General features: G+C 47.1%; 1 protein-coding gene across 4 annotated transcripts in view; it reads right to left on the bottom strand.

The window, feature by feature from the left end:
- TRIM39 (tripartite motif containing 39) overlaps window positions 1-20,217 on the bottom strand; it is a 29,767-nt gene that overhangs the window by 8,343 nt on the left and 1,207 nt on the right. The window contains exons 1-4 of one of the 4 annotated variants that reach the window (XM_074971284.1): window positions 3,482-3,610; window positions 2,000-2,144; window positions 1,329-1,747; window positions 548-643 (exon numbers count right to left, since the gene is read on the bottom strand). In XM_074971284.1, coding sequence (XP_074827385.1) covers window positions 548-643; window positions 1,329-1,742 — 510 coding nt within the window. In that variant the 5' untranslated portion in view covers window positions 1,743-1,747; window positions 2,000-2,144; window positions 3,482-3,610. Of the gene's footprint in view, window positions 1-547; window positions 644-1,328; window positions 1,748-1,999; window positions 2,211-3,481; window positions 3,611-20,217 lie in introns of those variants that run through there. The other 3 variants (XM_074971283.1, XM_074971282.1, XM_074971285.1) reach the window with 3 other exon arrangements.

Genomic DNA, 20,217 nt, shown 5'->3' with positions numbered 1-20,217 from the left:
GCCTCTCTATAGGTGGGCAGAGATGGTTATTCTCTTTGCAGAGCGTACATGTAGATTGCTCCACCGGCTGTCAAAATGCAGCCACCTCTGGGGCGGGGCGCGGCGGCTGTGATACCATGAGGCAAAGCCGCAGAATAGCGTGGGGGAGGATGCAAAGGGGAGCCCTGTATCCACCTGAAGCCAGACTGCAGGGGGCTCATGGAGGCAGAACGGAGCCACCTGAGTTGGGATTTGGACCTCAGGGTCAGTGCCGTGACTCCTGAGATAAGCAACAGGAGATCTTCACTCATCTCACACAAGCAGGGTTTCTGACATGTCTCAAAGATGGCACCTCCAGAAGCACAGTGCCCCCTAGCATTAGACTGGGGCATCGGGAGCCAGCACTGACTGTGAGGGGAGAGTGCCCCCTACTGAGGCCTCCCGCAGGTCTCCTATCCAAGCTGGGACCCTGCCCAACCCAGCTCCGCAACTCATGGCTGGATCAGCACATCTGACGGACGACCCAGCCGCAGGTGACAGAGCAAACCCCTGAGCCCCAGCCACCTGCCTTCAGCTCTCCGGGTTTCTTCTCCTCCTGGGATTTGCAGTGGGCAATGTCCTGCAGCTTCCGCTCCAGAGGCTCCAGACACTGCTGCAGCTTCTCCTGGGAGGACAAAGAACATTTAACAAGCTGGATCCAGACACAAGATTCAGGCTCAAATCAGCAGTAACCATATGGTCAGTTCCCTAGCATTTAGATGGGCCATGGGTGGCGCTATGGCAAGGAAAAGGGCTTACAGTTGTTGGGAGGCACAGTCAAGGCCAGAGAAGAACCCAGTCCCCTATGGACAGTCCAGTCTCAGTCCACCCTCATCTAACCACTAGGGTCTACTCTCCTCACAGAGCTGGGGACAGAGCCCAGAAGTCCTGGCTCCCAGCCCCCACTGCTCTCACCCGCTAGACCCCACTGGTGCTGCACTCCCCTGTGTCCTTAGGACTTCTGGGGGCATATCCCCTGGATCTCAGCACTGCGGTAATCAGAGCTGATTCTTTCCCAGTGAATTGTGGGAAAACTTGTCTGTCCTTCCGGGGACACAGGTGGCATTGTGGGAAGGCACTGGAGGACAACCAGCTCTGGAGAGGTTTAGCCTGCATCCTCACTGGATGAGGGTGAGTGAAAGCGGCACCCGAGGGCTACGTATGGATGAGGGGGGTGGATTAGAACTTGGGCTAGCTCTGCAGTGAAGACAGATGCTAGAGGGACCCTGGGAAACCTTCTCCAGCTCATGGACTGTAGAGCACTGGCCCTAGGGAAAGGGCCGGGTGTCACCTCTTGGGCAGCCTCCCACCTTGTACTCCAGGGAGGCGTCGTCCAGGGGCACCACGGTGTGGGAGCGGTGGTCGTGGGAGATCTCGCACACCAGGCAGACGGCCTCCTGGTCCTCCTTGCAGAAGAGGTTGAGTACCTCGTTGTGCTTCCCGCACAAGCTCTCGTCCCGCACCTTGCGCTTGGTGGCCTGCAGCTGCTTGGCGATCTCCACCATGTTGCCCAGCTGCCGGTTGGGCTTGAGGGTGCGGTGGCGGAAGGTCTTGCGGCAGACGGGACAGGGGAAGTCCCGGTTCAGTTCCTCCCACCAGCGGGTGATGCAGACCCGGCAGAAGTTGTGGCCACAGTCGATGATGACCGGGTCCTTCAGGTACTCCAGGCAGACGGAGCAGCTAGCCTCCACCTGCAGGTTCTCCAGGGGGTTGGTGGTAGCCATGGTACCTGCAAGACAAGGGGGAAATAGCTGTGTGGGAATGGGGGCCTTTCCCCTCCAGGGAGAGCCAGCTCTGATCTGGCCCCCGCACGGAGCGACTGACGGGCTTGGGGGTGTGTGGAATGGGGCCTTTCCCCTCTAGGGGGCGCTGGCTCAGATCCAGCCCCAGGGCAGAGGGACTGGCTGGCTCAGGGTGTGTGTGGAATGGGACATAGGGCCTTTCATCAAACAGTCAGGAGGAGAGAGAAGATCCCACTCACTTTTTGGTTTCACTCCACAAGAATGGGTTGAGCATTCGCAGCAGGCTGCAGCGACGAGCCAGCAGCAGATCCCCAATACTCTCCGTGGATCTCTCTGTGGCTCTGGGCAAGTGGTGCCCTCTCCCACAATCTGGGCAGCAGTAAGCTGAGGGCACAGAGTGCGGAAACGTGGATGTTGTATGGGAAACAATTCCATTACAAGGAGCCCAAACATCACATGATCGTCAAGGGTCACCGGAGCACTCCTGTGTTATACACGTGATTGGCTCTGAGGCACCACCCCCGAAAGTGGCTGCAGCTGACGCCCCCTCCCCCAGTTGAGGAGGAGATCAAGCTGGGTACTGTTGCTTCTTTGTGATACACAGTGATGGCCTGAAAGGGCTAAACTAATTTCTTCCCCTCGCCTCCCATCCCACAATTCGAAATTCAAGTCCTGTCTACCCTGGAAGTCTCAGTGGAAGACTGGAGAACTGGTCGGATTTTATCACAGATACAAAGCAGGTCAAACTTGATCCACTGAAAAGAGAGATTTATACCCAGACTGCTTTAGAAACATCTTGGGGGTTCTGTTGACACCTACTTATGGACATAGAAAAGAGGACTGGGGGTCTTTTATCTCAATATCCTATCTCCAACTGGCCTGAGCATGAGATGTTTCAGAGGAAGACACAAGAGACACCCCCCCAGTGGCCAACGATGGGATAACATGTTCCTAGGAAAATTTACCTCAGCCCCCAGTAGTCAGAAGTCGGTTCATGCACCAGGAGGGTTTTTAGCTCAGCCAAAACTAGTTTAAAATACATATTAATTTATTATTATTATTATGGGTTGGGTTAAACTTAACTGAAGCAAATGGGTGAACCAGTCTCCTTCCATTCTGGATAAATTTAAGAAAACAATTAAGCTCTTTTACGGAACCAAATAGTTGAAACAATGGAAGCCACCACCCAAACCACAGGCACGGGTCATGGCCCCCCAAAAAGGAACACACTGCTGGTGAGTTAAGTGGTGGAGAGGATGTTGGAGCTGCGTGTGTCTGTGAGAGAAGCAGCAGAAAGAGCAGAGAAGCTGACAAAAAAGACAGCAAGAATAAGCTATGCTCCATCTTGTCTCAGTGTGGGGAAGTGGGGTGGACTAGATGACTTTCTCGAGGTCCCTTCCAGCCCCACATTACTATGTTTCTAAGAAAGCTCAGGCCAGCCAGAAAAAGCAGCGGGGCTGTGACCCTAAGAAAAAGCAGAGAGTGTGCTTTTGGGCAGAGTGCTGATGGGAAAGGGGCTTGAGACTGTTTCCTGTTCGATTCCTCCTGTGTTCAGGGAAACAGGACTTTGTAAATAAACAGGGACTGCATCAAAGAAACACCTGACTCCATCACCAATTTCTCCTCCTAATGGTAACAACCTGCAGAGTTGGAACACTAGCTAACAGCTCAGGTCAAAAAGGGGTAGCAGTTTTCCAACTCCAGATATTTTTATTACCCACCTAAATGTCCAAAGCTATTTAGAATTCCACTAGCTCTTCACCTCAGCGATATCCTAAGGCAGGGGTCTCCAAACTTTATGAGACGAGGGCCATATTAGATTTCTGAAGGGGCTTCGTGGGCCGAAGCGACTGTGAAAGAAATTAAATATATGCAAATATATGCAAAATATATGAAAAATCGTTAAAAAACCAACACTACTCTATTGTGTCAGTATTGCATTAAATTCTAAATCAGGCTCCCCTTTTTGGGTCTGCTCTGACCCGGGCCAGCTCCCTTCTCCCTGTGCCTGCTAGGCATGCCTGCTCTGCTGAAGCAAATGACAAAGGATTGAAAGTTTGGCTGTACTTTGGCAAGAGAAACTCCAGGTTCCCATTGTTGGTTGGGACTGTTTGGTTCCATTAGTGCTGTAGTTAAAATTTAACCATTATGAAATTGTTAATTTCCATCTTCTTTACTCCATTTATTGGAGATGTAATTAAGCATCTGGCTTGTATTTTTACTCTAAGTTGGCTCCCCTTTTGGGAGGACCCTGGCTCCCGGGGGCACTCACCCCCCCGCACAGCTCAGCTGAGCTACCCCCCCGCCCCCACGCGAGCTGCTGCCGGTGGCCCCTCCCCCTGCCTGCTGTTTGCTTCTCCCCTGTTGGTTGGAGGGCCGGACAAATGGAAACCCCGGGCCGCATCCGGCCCGCAGCTTGGAGACCCCTGTCCTAAGGCAATAAGTTCCACAGCCTAACTGTGCAAAATACAGTACAGTAACTCCCCACTTAACGTCCTCTCGCTTAACGCTGTTTCGATCTTGCGTCCCTGCTCAATTACAGAACATGCTCCATTTAAAGTTGTGCAATGCTTTGCTATAACATCATTTGGCTGCCTGCTTTGTCCACAGCGGGCGGCCCCCATCAGCTCCCCTACATGCTCCCCCCCGCACAGCGCCTCCCGCCCGCCGGCATATCCCGCCCTCCCAGATCAGCGCCCTCCCGCTCCTCCCCCTGCCTCTTGCCCGCGGCAATCAGCTGGCTTGTGGCGTTCAGGAGGGATGGGGGGAGGAGGGAGGACATGGCGCGCAGGCTCCCCCTCCCTCCCCTGCCTCTTGAACACCACAAACCAGCTGATTGCCGTGGGCAGGAGGCAGGGGAGAGGAGCGAGGACGCAGCCTGAGGAGTAAAGGGGGAAGGGGGGGGAAGAAGAGGAGGGTTAAGGGTGGGGGCTCGGGGAAAGGGGTGGAGTGTGCGGGCCGAGGGTTGAGCCCCCTGCTCCAGGTGCTTGCAGAGTAGGGGAAGCTGCTGCTGCTGTGCGCAACGTGCTTCTCCTAGCCTACAGCACCTTCAGCTTCCTTGCCTGCCTCACTGTCCCCAGTGCCAGGGGCTGTGCCTGTGTGGGGTAAGGCGGGGGCACCTCCCAACTATTTATACTGAACTGTATGGCAAAAAAAAAAATTCCCTGGAACCTAACCCCCCCATTTACATTCATTCTTATGGGGAAATTGGATTCACTTAACATCGTTTCACTTAAAAGTCGCATTTTTCAGGAACTTAACTACAACGTTAAGAGAGGAGTTATTGTATTTCCTTCTGTCCGTTTTATTATGGCCCGGGGGTTAAGGTGCTGGCCTCGGGTCAGGGAGTTCTGCGTTCAGTTACTGGCTCTGCCACAGAGTCCCTGTGTGACCGTAGCAAGCTGCTTAGTCTCTGTGCCTCAGTTTCCCCATTTATATAATGGGAAAACAGCACTGCCCTGCCTTACAGGGGCACTGTGAAAACAAATACATAGAAGATTGTGAGGCGCTCAGGCCTCTATTGCTGTAGTACCTAAGACAGATCATTTTCAATGTATTACTTTCAATTTCGTTCAGCCACCCCGCTAGCCTTTGAGAAAGGGAGTTAGAAAAAAATCAGCGATCATGAAATGGGTTTTGGAAACAGCTTCTGCAAATTAAATATGTTTGGGGCTGCTCCACACTGAAATAAAAGGGGAGGTTTTGATTATAAAAATGTATGACACTAAACTGAAAGGAGTGGAGTCCAGTGGTCAGAGCAGGGACTGGGTTCTATCCCTGGCTCTGGGAGGAAAGAAGGGTCTAGTGGTTAGTGCTGGCAGGACTGGGATCATGGCTCCTGTGTGTAAGAAGGATGTGCAACCTCTGTGGCCCATTCACTCCTTGACCCTTTGCTAAGTTTCCCAACAAGGGAGCTAGAGAGTAGCAAAGGGGCTGCTGTTTTCCGATGCCCTGGCAGAGGTCTGACTGATATCCACCAACTAGTCTCATGAATGCAGAACGGCCTTCAAACAGGAAGGCCTTTCAGTCACTACTGACCTAGATTGTAGCCAGTAACCCCTAGAGGGGAAAGGTCTCATTCTCCATCGGCCAACAGTCCTCCAGTCCTTCCATTCTGGGGCTAGACCAGAGCTGGCATCCCGAGAGGCAAAAGGGCCTGTATCCTGTGAGCCAGCCAGTCTCCCTCACCACGTTGATATCCCTGCCACAGTGACACCTCCACAGATTCTTCGAGTCCACCAACCAGCTCAGTATTGAGGCTGAGGTTTCCAAGACAGCGTAAGCGAGGTGGTAGCCAAATTCTATTGAATTTCACTCCCTTACGCTCCTCTGGAAACCCCAAGCATTTGATGGAGATCCACCAGACCATCAATGTGAACGTCCCCACATTCGTGATTTTAAAGCCCTCAGTCCAGTCCCTCGACAGCTCCCCTCTTCCCAAACTAAAATTATTGTGTGAATGTCATTCTAAAATCCTGCCTCCCTCTGGGGGGCTCCAGCGGCTGATCCGACCTGGCCTCTACCTCTGGGCACCTGTGGGATTGTTCCCTCTAGGATGGCGCACTCAATTAGCAGGGGCTGTCAGGGAAGGATTTGATTGCCTCGCTCTCCAACAATCACCTGGGGTGGAGTGAATTTTCTTAGGCTCCCTTCATATCAACAGATCAATCAGAGCGCTGGAGGCCTAGGAATTGCCAGACTGGATTGGTAAAAGCATTTGAAGGCTGGCGTGTTGTGAGGTATCAGAACGGTAGTAGGAAGACAGAGCCTGAAGCTTGAGCATGGGGGAAGACCTGTGGCCTGAACCAAAGTCAGGAAAAAGTTCGCTATGAGCAAAAGTCTGTCAAAAAACAGGTGCTTGCCGGCAAGTTCACTGTCCGGTACATAAACTTGGCACAAGTATGGATGGCGTTGCTAAAACACTCTGAATATGTAAACGCATTCCAGCAGGCCAGCACAGGGACACCCCAGCCTGGCGCAAGATGGTTTGACAGAAATGATGAATGGGGGTGTTTTGTCTGGAACATGAGGAATAAAGTACAAAGACGGTTGGTGAAGAGGGATGTTTTGTCTGAAGCAGGAGGAGAAAGGTACAAGGGGAGGTAACAAACATGTCACGAAACAGTGAAGGTGACACACAAGTTGTTTATCCCAGATTGTCTGTCTGAATCTATAAACACTGAGGTACCTCGCTGTAACCCTTTGGCAGTGGAAAGCCCTGCCATTGATGAGCTGGTCCATTGTCACGGGCATATATGGAGTAATGTTCCTCTAGAGCGTGTGGAGAGCTAGCACCCTGCGTTGTTGGCAATAAACCTGGCCGAGCGCCTTCACCACTAAATCAAGTCTGTGGTCTTTCCGGGCAGTTCGCTGGAGGTCTGCTGTGCCTTCTACCTGGCCAGAGCCGGTATCTAGCACGCACAGAGAACACACATGCAGCCAACAACTGACAACATTGGTGACCCCGACTGCTGATCTGGTAAGCAGGCGAGCTTCCCACTGTAGGAACTGAGGTCTAACATGGCAGAAAACCCCAAGTTAGGGAATCCCCTTATCCCCTCCGTAGCAGGGTGGTTACCCTGCTCCAGCTCGGAAAGGGTTAAAAGCCAGCTCTTAGAGAGGGCTGGGGCTGCAAGCAGCGAGGGAGGCTGATTGGGTTGGCAGGAGGCTGTTTGGGTTGGCAGCCGCAGGTGTGGCCACACCCGATTAGGGTCCAGCTGGCCCTGATAAAAGGGCTGGGAGCCGCGTAGAGGGAGTCTCACTCCAATGGTGGAGTGGGAAGGACCTGGCTGTTAGCTAGAGAAGTGTATCTCAAACAGAGCCGTGCTGGAGAAGGACAGGCAGAGCTAGGGAACACTGGCCAGTCGAGGCCCCGAGGCCTGTGGGGGTACTGAGGCTGCAGTGGTGCAGCCAGGCCAGGAAAAGGCAGCAGGTCCAAACCCCCTTGCCCATGATGAGTGGCCATTTCAGCCTACAATTTGCCCCGGAGAAAAGGAGCTAGATGAAGACTGGCAGTCAGTCTCTGAGGCAAGGTGGGCTTAGGGGGTGTGACGTTATGAGTGTAATAGAATATCTCACTGAAAGGTGACAGGCCCAGAAAGAGTTAATTAACTCACAAACTGACCTGACCCATGGCTGAACTTTAAAGACTGGTTAGGAAGATATGTAAATGAATAGAGCTTGGAAATGCAAGTCTGCATTGTTAGAGATAAAAGGGTAGATGTTTGTTCAGGTCTCGTGATGTAAGCAACCAAGTCTTGTCTATGGCTATAGCTTTGATTCAAAGATCAAAAGAGGAATATTAACATTTAGGAAGACACTGGAGGGCAATAGTATTATTGTCTATTTGTCTCTTTGAAGGTTGTGGTAACCTGTATCTGAACTGTTTAATGGATGAATTATCCTGTGCTAATTACCATGATGTTTAGGAGAAGGGAAGTTAAGCCTATTGTTTTCTCAGGCCAAGAGGCTGCTGGAAATGTATAAAAACCCTGGGACAGGATCCTTTTTCATCTCAGATCTGCTTTGGGTTTCAAGAAGGGGAAACCTTAAACCATAAGGATTGAGATCCCCAGTCACTGACTGGAGTCACCCTGAATATGGACACTGGACTATAACCTATAGACTATTTCCAAAAGGACTTCTGGCAACTACAAGCTCATCTCTGCTCTGTATCTGAATCGCAAGAATTGAATTCAAGTCTGTAGGTATATTGATCTCTTAATCAACACTCTCTCTTTTCTTTTTTAATAAATTTTAGTTGAGAATTGACTAAGCGTGTATTTTGGATAAGATCTAAGTTATAATTGGACCTGGATGTGTGGCTGATCCTTTGGGATTGGAAGAACCTTTTCTTTTATATGATAAGATTTTCAGTAATCAGCATCATATCTGACGTGTGTGTCTGGATGGAGGCTGGGCACTTTAAGGGAACTGTGCTGTTGGGACTTCTGAGTAACCAGTGAAATAGTACAGGAGCTGTTTTGTGCTGGCTTGGTAAATCTAAGTATTGGAATGTCCACCAGCTTTTGGGGTTTTGTCTGCCCCATTTTGTTTACAGTTCACCCTAATTGAGTGACCTCAGCTGCTCCCATGGGCAGCATCATTACAGGGGGATTGGGGTTCCCCAGGGAGGGGAGGACCCCTGAGTGTGGGGTCCTGTCAGGGGGCAATGCCCGAGCAAAGGGGCACCGCGGGCTGGGAGGGACGTGGGGCCTGAACTAAAGTGTGGTGGGAAAAAAGGGACAAGCAGGTGGCAGCAAGGGAGACACTGGCCAGCAGGAGGCGCTGCAAAGCTTGAAGAGCTAATTCCCAGACCAACCAGCAGGAGGTGCCCGCCAGTGAATACTCCGCCTTGCTACACTCTCCCTTCCAATCTCCAGAGTCTGATGAAGTATGGATGCGCTGGGTAGCCAGCAAAGGAGGTTCACATGCATTCAAAAAAGACAGTGCGGAAACGTGGACTGGAATATGTAAAGCAATGGCAGAGACCAAGGCTTTAAAAAATAACAAATATGACCACGGCTGTTAAATGGTTCAGACAACATGCCCCAGGACTGGCGGGGCAAGTAGCAGAAACCAAAAAAGAGTTAAAGGAAGCTACAAATGCAACAGAGCACACTGGAAAGCACAGGAACAGAACAGAAAATTGGAAACAGCTGTAGAAAAACTGCAAAAAAGAAAAGTGCCATCCCCTCGTAATAAACCTTGTTGGGCGACACCAGGCTTCAGGTATTTAGATAATGCTTGAAGAACTGGGACAGAAATGGGAAACAGGTGGTCCGAGCAAAATTAAAAGATGGAACATGGAAAGACTGGAATGGGTGATGCAGTGGAGACATTGGGAATGACCAAGTAAGTGCACAGGAGGAAAAGGTAGCAAACAATACTTTCACTGCATCGGTAAATCAGGAGAAAACAGTAGGGTAAACAGAGCACCTTAAGACAGTGTTTTTCAAACTGGGGGTCGCGGCACGTAAGGTGCTGGGTTGTGGCAGCTCTGATCGGCACCGCTGACTGGGACATTAAAAGTTCCAAGGACGGTGCTGCCGAGCTAAGGGAGGCTAGTGCCTACCTGTTCCGACACAGCGCTGCGCCCCGGAAGCGGCCAGCAATGGGTCTGGCTCCTAGGCCAGGGGGCCACGGGACTCCACGCGCTGCCCCCACCCCAAGCACTGGCGCCGCACTCCCATTGGCTGGTTTTCAGCCAATGGGAACTGGGGGGATGGGGGGAGGGTGCTTGCGCGCCTCTGCCTGGGAACCAGGCCTGCTGCTGGCTGCTTCTGGGGCGCAGCGCGGTTCGCGGTGCCAGGACAGGCAGGAAGCCTGCCTCTGCACCCCAGCTGCACCGCTGACCGGGAGCTGCCAGAGGTAAGTCCGCACCCCAACCCTGCGCCCCAATCCCCTGCCCCAGTCCTGAGATCCCCAAACCCAGAGCCCCTCCTGCAACCCAAACCCCTCATCTCTGGCCCCAGCCCAGAGCCCTGACCCCCTTCTGCATCCCAATCCCCTGCCACAGCCCAGAGCCCCCTCCCACACCCTGAACACCTCATTCCTCCCCCCCCCCACCCCAACCCATCTGCCCCAGCCCCTTGCACAGCCCAAAACCCCTCATCCCCAGCTCCACTGGGTCGTGGGCATCAACAATTTTCTTCAACTGGGTCCCCAGAAAAAAAGTTTGAAAACCATTGCCTTAAGAGACATGATCGCAGGGGAGTGGAATCAAAAGAATTTCAAAGTAAAAAACCGAGAGGATGAAGAATTAACGCATGGAGTTGCCCAGAAATGGTTCACTGCAGCAGAGAAAGGCGCTCCTGCAATCCATTTGGCAGGCAGACAGAAACAGACACTGGGGGAACAAATTCAGGTTTTGTAAGAGCAGATAAAGACCCCCCCATTCTCCTCTCAGAGCCAGGATAAAAACCAGGGGTGCAGGTTCCCAATCGCTTCAACCCACTGAGCCCCACTCCTCGCTCACAGCTAGTGATGTAATCTTCTCTCTCAAATATTTGTACATACCCCTTAGTTTTCCTTTATATCCTCTGTCTGCTAAACTTGCTGCTCCTGCCTGTACTTTAAAATGACCGTACAGAGTTAATTGATCTCTCTTGGCTCAGGTCTCCCTCGCTTCCTAGTTTCAGAGTGGTAGCCGTGTTAGTCTGTAGCAGCAAAAATAAAGATGAGTCCTTGTGGCACCTTAGAGACTAACAAATTTATTTGGGCGCCTCCCTTCCTAGGTTACTTCTCCCCACCCCTGACCTCTCTTCACTTCTGCCCTCTCTTTGTTTTAAAAGTTGTAGTTATTACAGAAAGAGAGGAAGCAACTCAAAACAAAACCGAGAAAACAAAAAACTGTATTCTAAACAAGTCCAGCGAATTAATTATTTTAACCCTTCAGGAATGCAACAGCTGGAATTACTTACCTAACTTTCTTAAAGACAGGGCTGCCAAGCACCAGAAATGCAGACTCTGCTTCTAATCCTAACCACTGACTAATATTTGAAACATGGGTTTTCCTTATTTCCATACAGCAGAGTTTTAAAAATAAAATATAAAGTAATGAAAAATGCCTAACTTACTAAATTAATATAACAAAGTGGGCAAATAACTTAATATACATTTTTATCCATTCTTATTAAAGTTTAAAAAATATAACTGGCTTATTTAGATGTTTAACTTCTGCTTACCTGTTTGTTTTCTAAAATGCATGGCTTTAATAACTAAGCTCTTAACACCTTATCTTGTCTAGTTATGAAAACAATTCCGGCACCATTCACCTTTAATTGTAAGGTTGTCCTGTATGTCACGTATGCTGTCCTATGCTGGATGTTGTGTGTGTGGTTTTAATTTTGTTGCAAAAAAAGTCAATGTAATCCTTTTTTTTTTATTATGAGTGGTACCACTCTATTTTAATATCATGGTGGGACAACCATCATAATATCAATTTTTTTTGCAAAGCTCAAAAAGGCCTCAGTTATAAATATATGTACATATATTTTTGCCCAACAAATAATGCAATTGCAAACAAAAAGAATGATCTTTTATTAATCACAGGAAAAAAAGCAAGGGGAAACCTCAACATTAATGTAAAGGTATTAACACAATGTCAATTTCTTATTTGGGTTTTTATAAACTTGTTTTCACCGTTATTAAATATTGAAATATAGTTATAAGAATGCCATAGAAAAAATGTCAAAAAATATAATAATATATACCATGCCCGGTTATGCTGCAAAATGTTAAAGCTAACCAAACAATTTCACCAGGTTTCCACCTTTGTCTCCCAAATACAACCAAGCATCATGAAAGTTTTATACCCTCCATAGACCTGCATTTGAAATTCATTTTGGTTTAGTTTTTATACTCTTCTTTTATATTATGCTAAAGGGAAGTAGTGGTTAGTAAAGTTTGTGCTTTCAAACAGTTAACAAAGGTGGAATTGGGATCACAAGCAAATTAACTCTAAAAAGCTTGGTAAAATTCTGTTACTAACTTTTCCTAAAATAGTGCTCAGCCGGGGAGAGCCTGTCATAAATATAAAGGGAAGGGTAAAAACCTTTAAAATCCCTCCTGGCCAGAGGAAAAACCCTTTCACCTGTAAAGGGTTAAGAAGCTAGGATAACCTCGCTGGCACCTGACCAAAATGACCAATGAGGAGACAAGATACTTTCAAAGCTGGAATGGGGGGAGAAACAAAAGCTCTCTCTGTGTGTGTGATGCTTTTGCCGGGAACAGAACAGGAATGGAGTCTTAGAACTTAGTAAGTAATCTAGCTAGATATGCGTTAAATTCTGTTTTGTTGAAATGGCTGATAAAATAAGCTGTGCTGAATAGAATGTATATTCCTGTTTTTGTGTCTTTTTGTAACTTAAGGTTTTGCCTAGAGAGATTCTCTATGTTTTGAATCTGATTACCCTGTAAGGTATTTACCATCCTGATTTTACAGAGGTGATTCTTTTACTTTTTTTCTTCAATTAAAATTCTTCTTTTAAGAACCTGATTGCTTTTTCATTGTTCTTAAGATCCAAGGGTTTGGATCTGTGTTCACTTATGCAAATTGGTGAGGATTTTTATCAAGCCTTCCCCAGGAAAGGGGGTGTAGGGTTTGAGGAGGATTTTTTGGGGGAAAGACGTTTCCAAGCGGGCTCTTTCCCAGTTATATATATCTGTTAGATGCTTGGTGGTGGCAGCAATAAAGTCCAAGGGCAAAAGGTAAAATAGTTTGTACCTTGGGGAAGTTTTAACTTAAGCTGGTATAAATAAGCTTAGGGGGTTTTCATGCAGGTCCCCACATCTGTACCCTAGAGTTCAGAGTGGGGAAGGAACCTTGATAGAGCCATATACCTTCTCACAGAAGACTGCGAGCACCCATTTTAGCAGTTGAGCATTATATTATGAAAAAATTGGTAATGCATACATTTACTAAAAAGGAATGTCTATGCAACAAAAGCAAACGTATCTAAAATAGGTCTATTTGTGCTAAAGAACTGGGAAAATCATAACAAAAGCATCCCTTGTGTTATAAAAGACTTGGTTCCTATTACAGTGTAAACAAACTAAGTTAATCTGTGTACTGAATTTGGGTTATTGAAAACAAGAGAAATGTACAAGCAAACAAGCCAAACCTTTACTATGTTAACCAACTTAAGCTGTTTAAGGGTGCATCCCACAGACCAAAGATTCCAGAAGATATCAGTGCACAGTGAAGAAACCCCCTGGCAGCAAGAAAGAAAAATGAAGTGCTTTATAAACAACAGACTGGTCAAGTACACCTCAGCCTACCATATTATGGACAATTAAGTAGGCAATCAGCTAGAATCCACTAGTTGGACCAGGTCTAACTGCCATTTAAACTGTATCTTACTGAGGAAAGTGAATTCATATGCCTGTGGTTTTATTGTGTAAAAGCAACTGTGTTATTGCCATATACTTTGTTAATTGATATACTAGCATCTTATCAGGAATACGCACAAGACTTAAGGGCTGGGTAAGAGACTATTCAGCAGTCTGGGATCTCTTAAAATAGGTGACTCCAAAATCTAGAGGGAATTATGGGTTGCATTTCAAGATTGTTTGACTCTGGGGGCCAATTTGGAACAGGGACAATATGAAAATTTATATAACAAAACATTAACTATTTTGACCACCAGGCAGTGGAAACTGTTTCTGAACCTGTAATTCATGATCTTAAGGGCCTAGCTACTGAAGAAACAGTGCACCACTTACAATGTGCATGGCATCGCTAAACTGTTTAAGCAAACACAAGTAAAAATTAACAAACTAATGGCAGCAAACAATATGAAGGCAAGAAAAAAAACCCCCAAATTGGTAAAGAAATTATTTATATTGCTTATGAGACTTACATAGTAATTTCCATAACCAACTCATTAGAGAACATTTAAAAAAAGCCAGAGAAAATTGCCTAACCTTATTAGTGATTCACAGCTAACTAGCTTTGCGCTCAGTGTATAACAAAAACAGTGGTGAACTGACAATGTCAGGTCATATGGACAAATTCCCTGTTAGCACCAGTCATAATTTGGGGTCAATGACAGTGCATCCTAACTGAGGCATGTGCTATTTAATACAATCTTGTTCCAATATTTCCAATATTAAATCCCTGACACAGCAATACTTGATACCTACTTAATGGACAGTAATCAATTTACCTGGTAGACAGCGTTTAAAAGAAACAACTGTATCTACGTCAGCTACTGGTGTACCATGCAGCAAGGCAAACCTAAAGAGCATCGCACGGTGGCTTGTTACGCCAGGAACGTTGTTGACATCACAACTCCAGTGCGTGGTCACAATAATTCAGGCCAAATGAATGGTACAGATAAGTGAGCCGCTCCTGTTTCCTGCTCAGTGAAAATTACTGCTGGATGTCACCACTGGGTAAGGGAAACCATAACATGGATGGGCAAAACTGTATAGTAACCGATTACAGAGAAAATGTATATATGAAGACCTCATTTGTGATGTCACTACTCCAAATTTTTGGTTTATTCCTCATACACATAGCACTGTGGGACACATTGTAATAATATCTCCTGCAGTATTTCAGAACAACTCTAAAACTATATCCCTTAACCAAAGTCCCAGACCTAACATTCCCAGGCCCACTATATGGGACTAAGAACACTGCAAATGAAAATCTAATTGAGTGAATGTTCAGGCCAAAGGACAGACAGGGAATGAATGTGTGAATGGTAATGTAAGGTGGCCAGGTAACAGTGTTTAGCCCTCTGGGTCATCCAAAGTTCATGCATTATGGTTTTTCCGGGGATGATGGGTAAACATCCTCCCTGGAAAAAGCCATAAGGAAGGGGAATATAGTAGAAAGACACAGCCTGAAGCATGGGCCTGGTGAAAGACTTGAGGCCTGAACCAAAGTCAGCAAAAGTTATGCTATGAGCAAAAGTCAGGCCCTGTCAAAAAGCAGATGCTTGCCAGCAAGTTCACTGTCCGGTACATAAACTTGGCACAAGTACAGCTGGCACTGCTAAAACACACTGAATATGTAAACACTTTCCAGCAGGCCAGCACAGGGACACCCCAGCGTGGCACAAGATGGTTTGACAGAAGCGATGACTGGGGGGTGTTTGATCTAGAACATCAGGAGTAAAGCACAAAGACGGGTGGTTAATAGGGATGTTTTGTCTGAAGCATCACGATAAAGGTACAAGGGGAGACAGCAAACATGTCATGAAACATGTAAAGTGACACGCAAGTTGCTTATCCCCGATTGTTTGTTTCAGTCTATAAATGTTGAGGTACCTCGCCGTAACCCTTTGTCCAGGCTAGGTGGCAGTGGTAAGTCCCATCACTGACTGAGCTGGTCCTTTGTCATGGGCATACATATAATAGTATTCCTGTAGAGTCTATGGGGGGCTAGTACCGTGCTTTGTCGGCAATAAAGCTGGCCGAGCACCAGAGCTTGTGGTCTTTTTGGGCAGTTCAATCGAGGTCTGCTCTGCCATCTACCTGGCCAGAGCCAGTACAGCACAGAGAGAACACACACGCAGCCAACTACTGACAACAAGAACTAGATTTCAATTACCACCCAAAGGCACTGAAGAGAAATCAACCTCTTTGTCCATACATTGACTAGTGCACCGTGGGAATCCTGGAACAGCTATCCCCAAATGCCCAGAGCCCAAGAGATTGCTTCTTGGGTTGCATTAACATGAGTGTCATATGTAAGACAAGGAAGGTGACTGTCCTGCTCGACTCAGCACTGGTGAGGCCTCAGCTGGAGTATTGTGTATAATTCTGGGCACGCTTTGGAAAAAAGGTGGACAAGTTGGAAGAGAGTTCAGAGGAGGGCTCAGAAAACCTGGCCTATGAGGAAAGGTTAAAAAAAGCTCAGCCTGTTTAGTCTTCAGAAGAGAAAACGGAAGCGGGGCCTGCTAATAGTTTTCAAATGTTAAGGGCTGTTATAAAGATGAATGTGATCAATTGTTCACCATGTTCACTGAAGAAAGGACAAGAAGTAATGGGTTTAGTCTGCTTCAAGGGAGATTTAGGTTAGATACTAGAAAACTGAATTAGGACAGGTTTCTGAGTAGCAGCCGTGTTAGTCTGATTCTCTGGCTGTGCCTTCATTTCCACCTCCCGTCCTGTCTAGTTAGACTGTAAACTCTTCAGGTCAGGGACTGGCTCTTATGGTCTCTTTGTACCGGGGTCCCTGATCTCTAGGTGTTAGCATAATAAATAACAAACTTCCTCTTAAGGCCTTAATGTAAGTGGGAAATTGTGAGCAGCCTGGGGTAGGGCCCTCTTGTGTTGTGTTTGTCTGTACAAGCCGCCTTTATTCTTAATAGGCTATCTCACAGGGAAATAATAAGGTTAGTGAGACTCGTATAAGTGTAGGGCTGGAAGGGACCTCAAAAAGTCATCAAGTCCAGCCCCCTGTGCTGAGGCGGGACCAAGTAAACCTAGGCCATCCCTGACAGGGGTTTATCCAACCTGGCCTTAGAAACTTCCAGTCATGGGGACTCCACAACCTCCTTTGGATGCCTGTTCCAAAACTTAACGGTCCTACTTCACAAAAAGAAAAGGAGTACTTGTGGCACCTTAGAGACTAACAAATTTATTTGAGCATAAGCTTTCGTGAGCTACAGCTCGCTTCATCGGATGCATTCAGTGGAACATACGGTGGGGAGATTTATATACATAGAGAACATGAAACAATGGGTGTTACCATGCACACTGTAACGAGAGTGATCACTTAAGGTGAGATATTACCAGCGGTGGGGGGAGGACCTTTTGTAGTGATAATCAAGGTGGGCCATTTCCAGCAGTTGACAAGAACATCTGAGGAACGGTGGGGGGTAGAATAAACATGGGGAAATAGATTTACTTTGTGTAATGACCCATCCACTCCCAGTCTCTATTTAAGCCTAAGTTAATTGTATCCAGTTTGCAAATTAATTCCAATTCAGCAGTCTCTCGTTGGAGTCCGTTTTTGAAGTTTTTTTGTTGAAGAATTGCAACTTTTAGGTCTGTAATCGAGTGACCAAAGATACTGAAGTGTTCTACGGCTGGTTTTTGAATGTTATAATTCTTGATGTCTGATTTGTGTCCATTTATTCTTTTACGTAGAGACTGTCCAGTTTGACCAATGTCCATGGCAGAGGGGCATTGCTGGCGCATGATGGCCTATATCATATTGGTAGATGTGCTGGTGAACGAGCCTCTGATAGCATGGCTCATGTGATTAGGCCCTATGGTGGTGTCCCCTGAATAGATATGTGGACACAGTCGGCAACGGGCTTTGTTGCAAGGATAGGTTCCTTGATTAGTGTTTTTGTTGTGTGGTTGCTGGTGAGTATTTGCTTCAGGTTGGGGGGCTGTCTGTAAGCAAGGACTGGTCTGTCTCCCAAGATCTGTGAGAGTGATGGGTCGTCCTTCAGGATAGGTTGTAGATCCTTGATGATGCGTTGGAGAGGTTTTAGTTGGGGTTTGAAGGTGATAGCTAGTGGCGTTCTGTTATTTTCTTTTTTGGGCCTGTCCTGTAGTAGGTGACTTCTGGGTACTCTTCTGGCTCTGTCAATCCGTTTCTTCATTTCAACAGGTGGGTATTGTAGTTGTAAGAATGCATTACCCTCTAATCCCACTGAGGGTTACCAAAAGAAACTACACCATTTGCTCAAGAAACTCCCTGAAAAAGCACAAGAACAAATCCGCACAGACACACCCCTGGAACCCCGACCTGGGGTATTTTATCTGCTACCCAAGATCCATAAACCAGGAAATCCTGGATGCCCCATCATCTCAGGCATTGGCACCCTGACAGCAGGATTGTCTGGCTATGTAGACTCTCTCCTCAGGCCCTATGCTACCAGCACTCCCAGCTATCTTCGTGACACCACTGCCTTCCTGAGGAAACTACAATCCACCAGTGATCTTCCTGAAAACAGCATCCTGGCCACTGTGGATGTAGAAGCCCTCTACACCAACATTCCATTCAAAGATGGACTAAAAGCCATCAGGAACAGTATCCCCAATAATGTCACGGCAAACCTAGTGGCTGAACTTTGTGACTTTGTCCTCACCCATAACTATTTCACATTTGGGGACAATGATACCTTCGCATAGCAGTGCCGCTGATTTGTACCCGCGTGGCCCCACAGTATGCCAACATTTTTATGGCTGACTTAGAACAACGCTTCCTCAGCTCTCGTCCCCTAATGCCCCTATTCTACTTGCGCTACATTGATGACATCTTCATCATCTGGACCCATGGAAAAGAAGCCCTTGAGGAATTCCACCATGATTTCAACAATTTCCATCCCACCATCAACCTCAGCCTGGACCAGTCCACACAAGAGATCCACTTCCTGGACATTACAGTGCTAATAAGCGATGGTCACATAAACACCACCCTATACCAGAAACCTACTGACCGCTATTCCTACCTACATGCCTCCAGCTTTCATCCACACCACACCACATGATCCATTGTCTACAGCCAAGCTCTACGATACAACTGCATTTGCTCCAACCCCTCAGACAGAGACAAACACCTACAAGATCTCTATCAAGCATTCTTACAACTACAATACCCACCTGCTGAAGTGAAGAAACAGATTGACAGAGCCAGAAGAGTACCCAGAAGTCACCTACTACAGGACAGGCCCAAAAAAGAAAATAACAGAACGCCACTAGCCATCACCTTCAGCCCCCAACTAAAACGTCTCCAACGCATCATCAAGGATCTACAACCTATCCTGAAGGACGACCCATCACTCTCACAGATCTTGGGAGACAGACCAGTCCTTGCTTACAGACAGCCCCCCAACCTGAAGCAAATACTCACCAGCAACCACACAACAGAACCACTAACCAAGGAACCTATCCTTGCAACAAAGCCCGTTGCCGACTGTGTCCACATATCTATTCAGGGGACACCATCATAGGGCCTAATCCCATGAGCCACGCTATCAGAGGCTCGTTCACCAGCACATCTACCAATATGATATAGGCCATCATGCGCCAGCAATGCCCCTCTGCCATGGACATTGGTCAAACTGGACAGTCTCTACGTAAAAGAATAAATGGACACAAATCAGACGTCAAGAATTATAACATTCAAAAACCAGCCGTAGAACACTTCAGTATCTTTGGTCACTCGATTACAGACCTAAAAGTTGCAATTCTTCAACAAAAAAACTTCAAAAACGGACTCCAACGAGAGACTGCTGAATTGGAATTAATTTGCAAACTGGATACAATTAACTTAGGCTTGAATAGAGACTGGGAGTTGGTGGGTCATTACACAAAGTAAATCTATTTCCCCATGTTTATTCTACCCCCCACCGTTCCTCAGATGTTCTTGTCAACTGCTGGAAATGGCCCACCTTGATTATCACTACAAAAGGTCCTCCCCCCACCGCTGGTAATATCTCACCTTAAGTGATCACTCTCGTTACAGTGTGCATGGTAACACCCATTGTTTCATGTTCTCTATGTATATAAATCTCCCCACCGTATGTTCTACTGAATGCATCCGATGAAGCGAGCTGTAGCTCACGAAAGCTTATGCTCAAATAAATTTGTTAGTCTCTAAGGTGCCACAAGTACTCCTTTTCTTTTTGCGAATACAGAGTAACATGGCTGTTACTCTGTGACTTGTCTAAAGTCAGTGGCAGAGCCAGGAGCAGGAGACTGGAGTTCTGATTCCCAGTCCAATGCTCTACCCATTGGACTATGCTTCCTATCCAAGGTGTAATTCATGATATGCTTTTCTACCTCCATAGCACAGATTTTGAAGCCACTAGGGAAGGACAAAATTAACTGGGTTTCTGCTCATTCTTAAAACTGCTTCTTTATGAGGAAGGCAGCCTGCAAAGGTAGTTAGTGGGGTAAAATAAAATAATTTTATTTAGAAATCCTGATCTTATTTACCCCATTTTTTTCCTCACAAAAGACTATTAATGGCAGAAAGGTTTAC

This window comes from Natator depressus, chromosome 14 (assembly GCF_965152275.1).
Source record: "Natator depressus isolate rNatDep1 chromosome 14, rNatDep2.hap1, whole genome shotgun sequence".
NCBI classification, from domain to species: domain Eukaryota; kingdom Metazoa; phylum Chordata; order Testudines; family Cheloniidae; genus Natator; species Natator depressus.
Note: the sequence above shows the minus strand (reverse complement) of the source record. Positions and strands in the feature narration are given on the sequence as shown.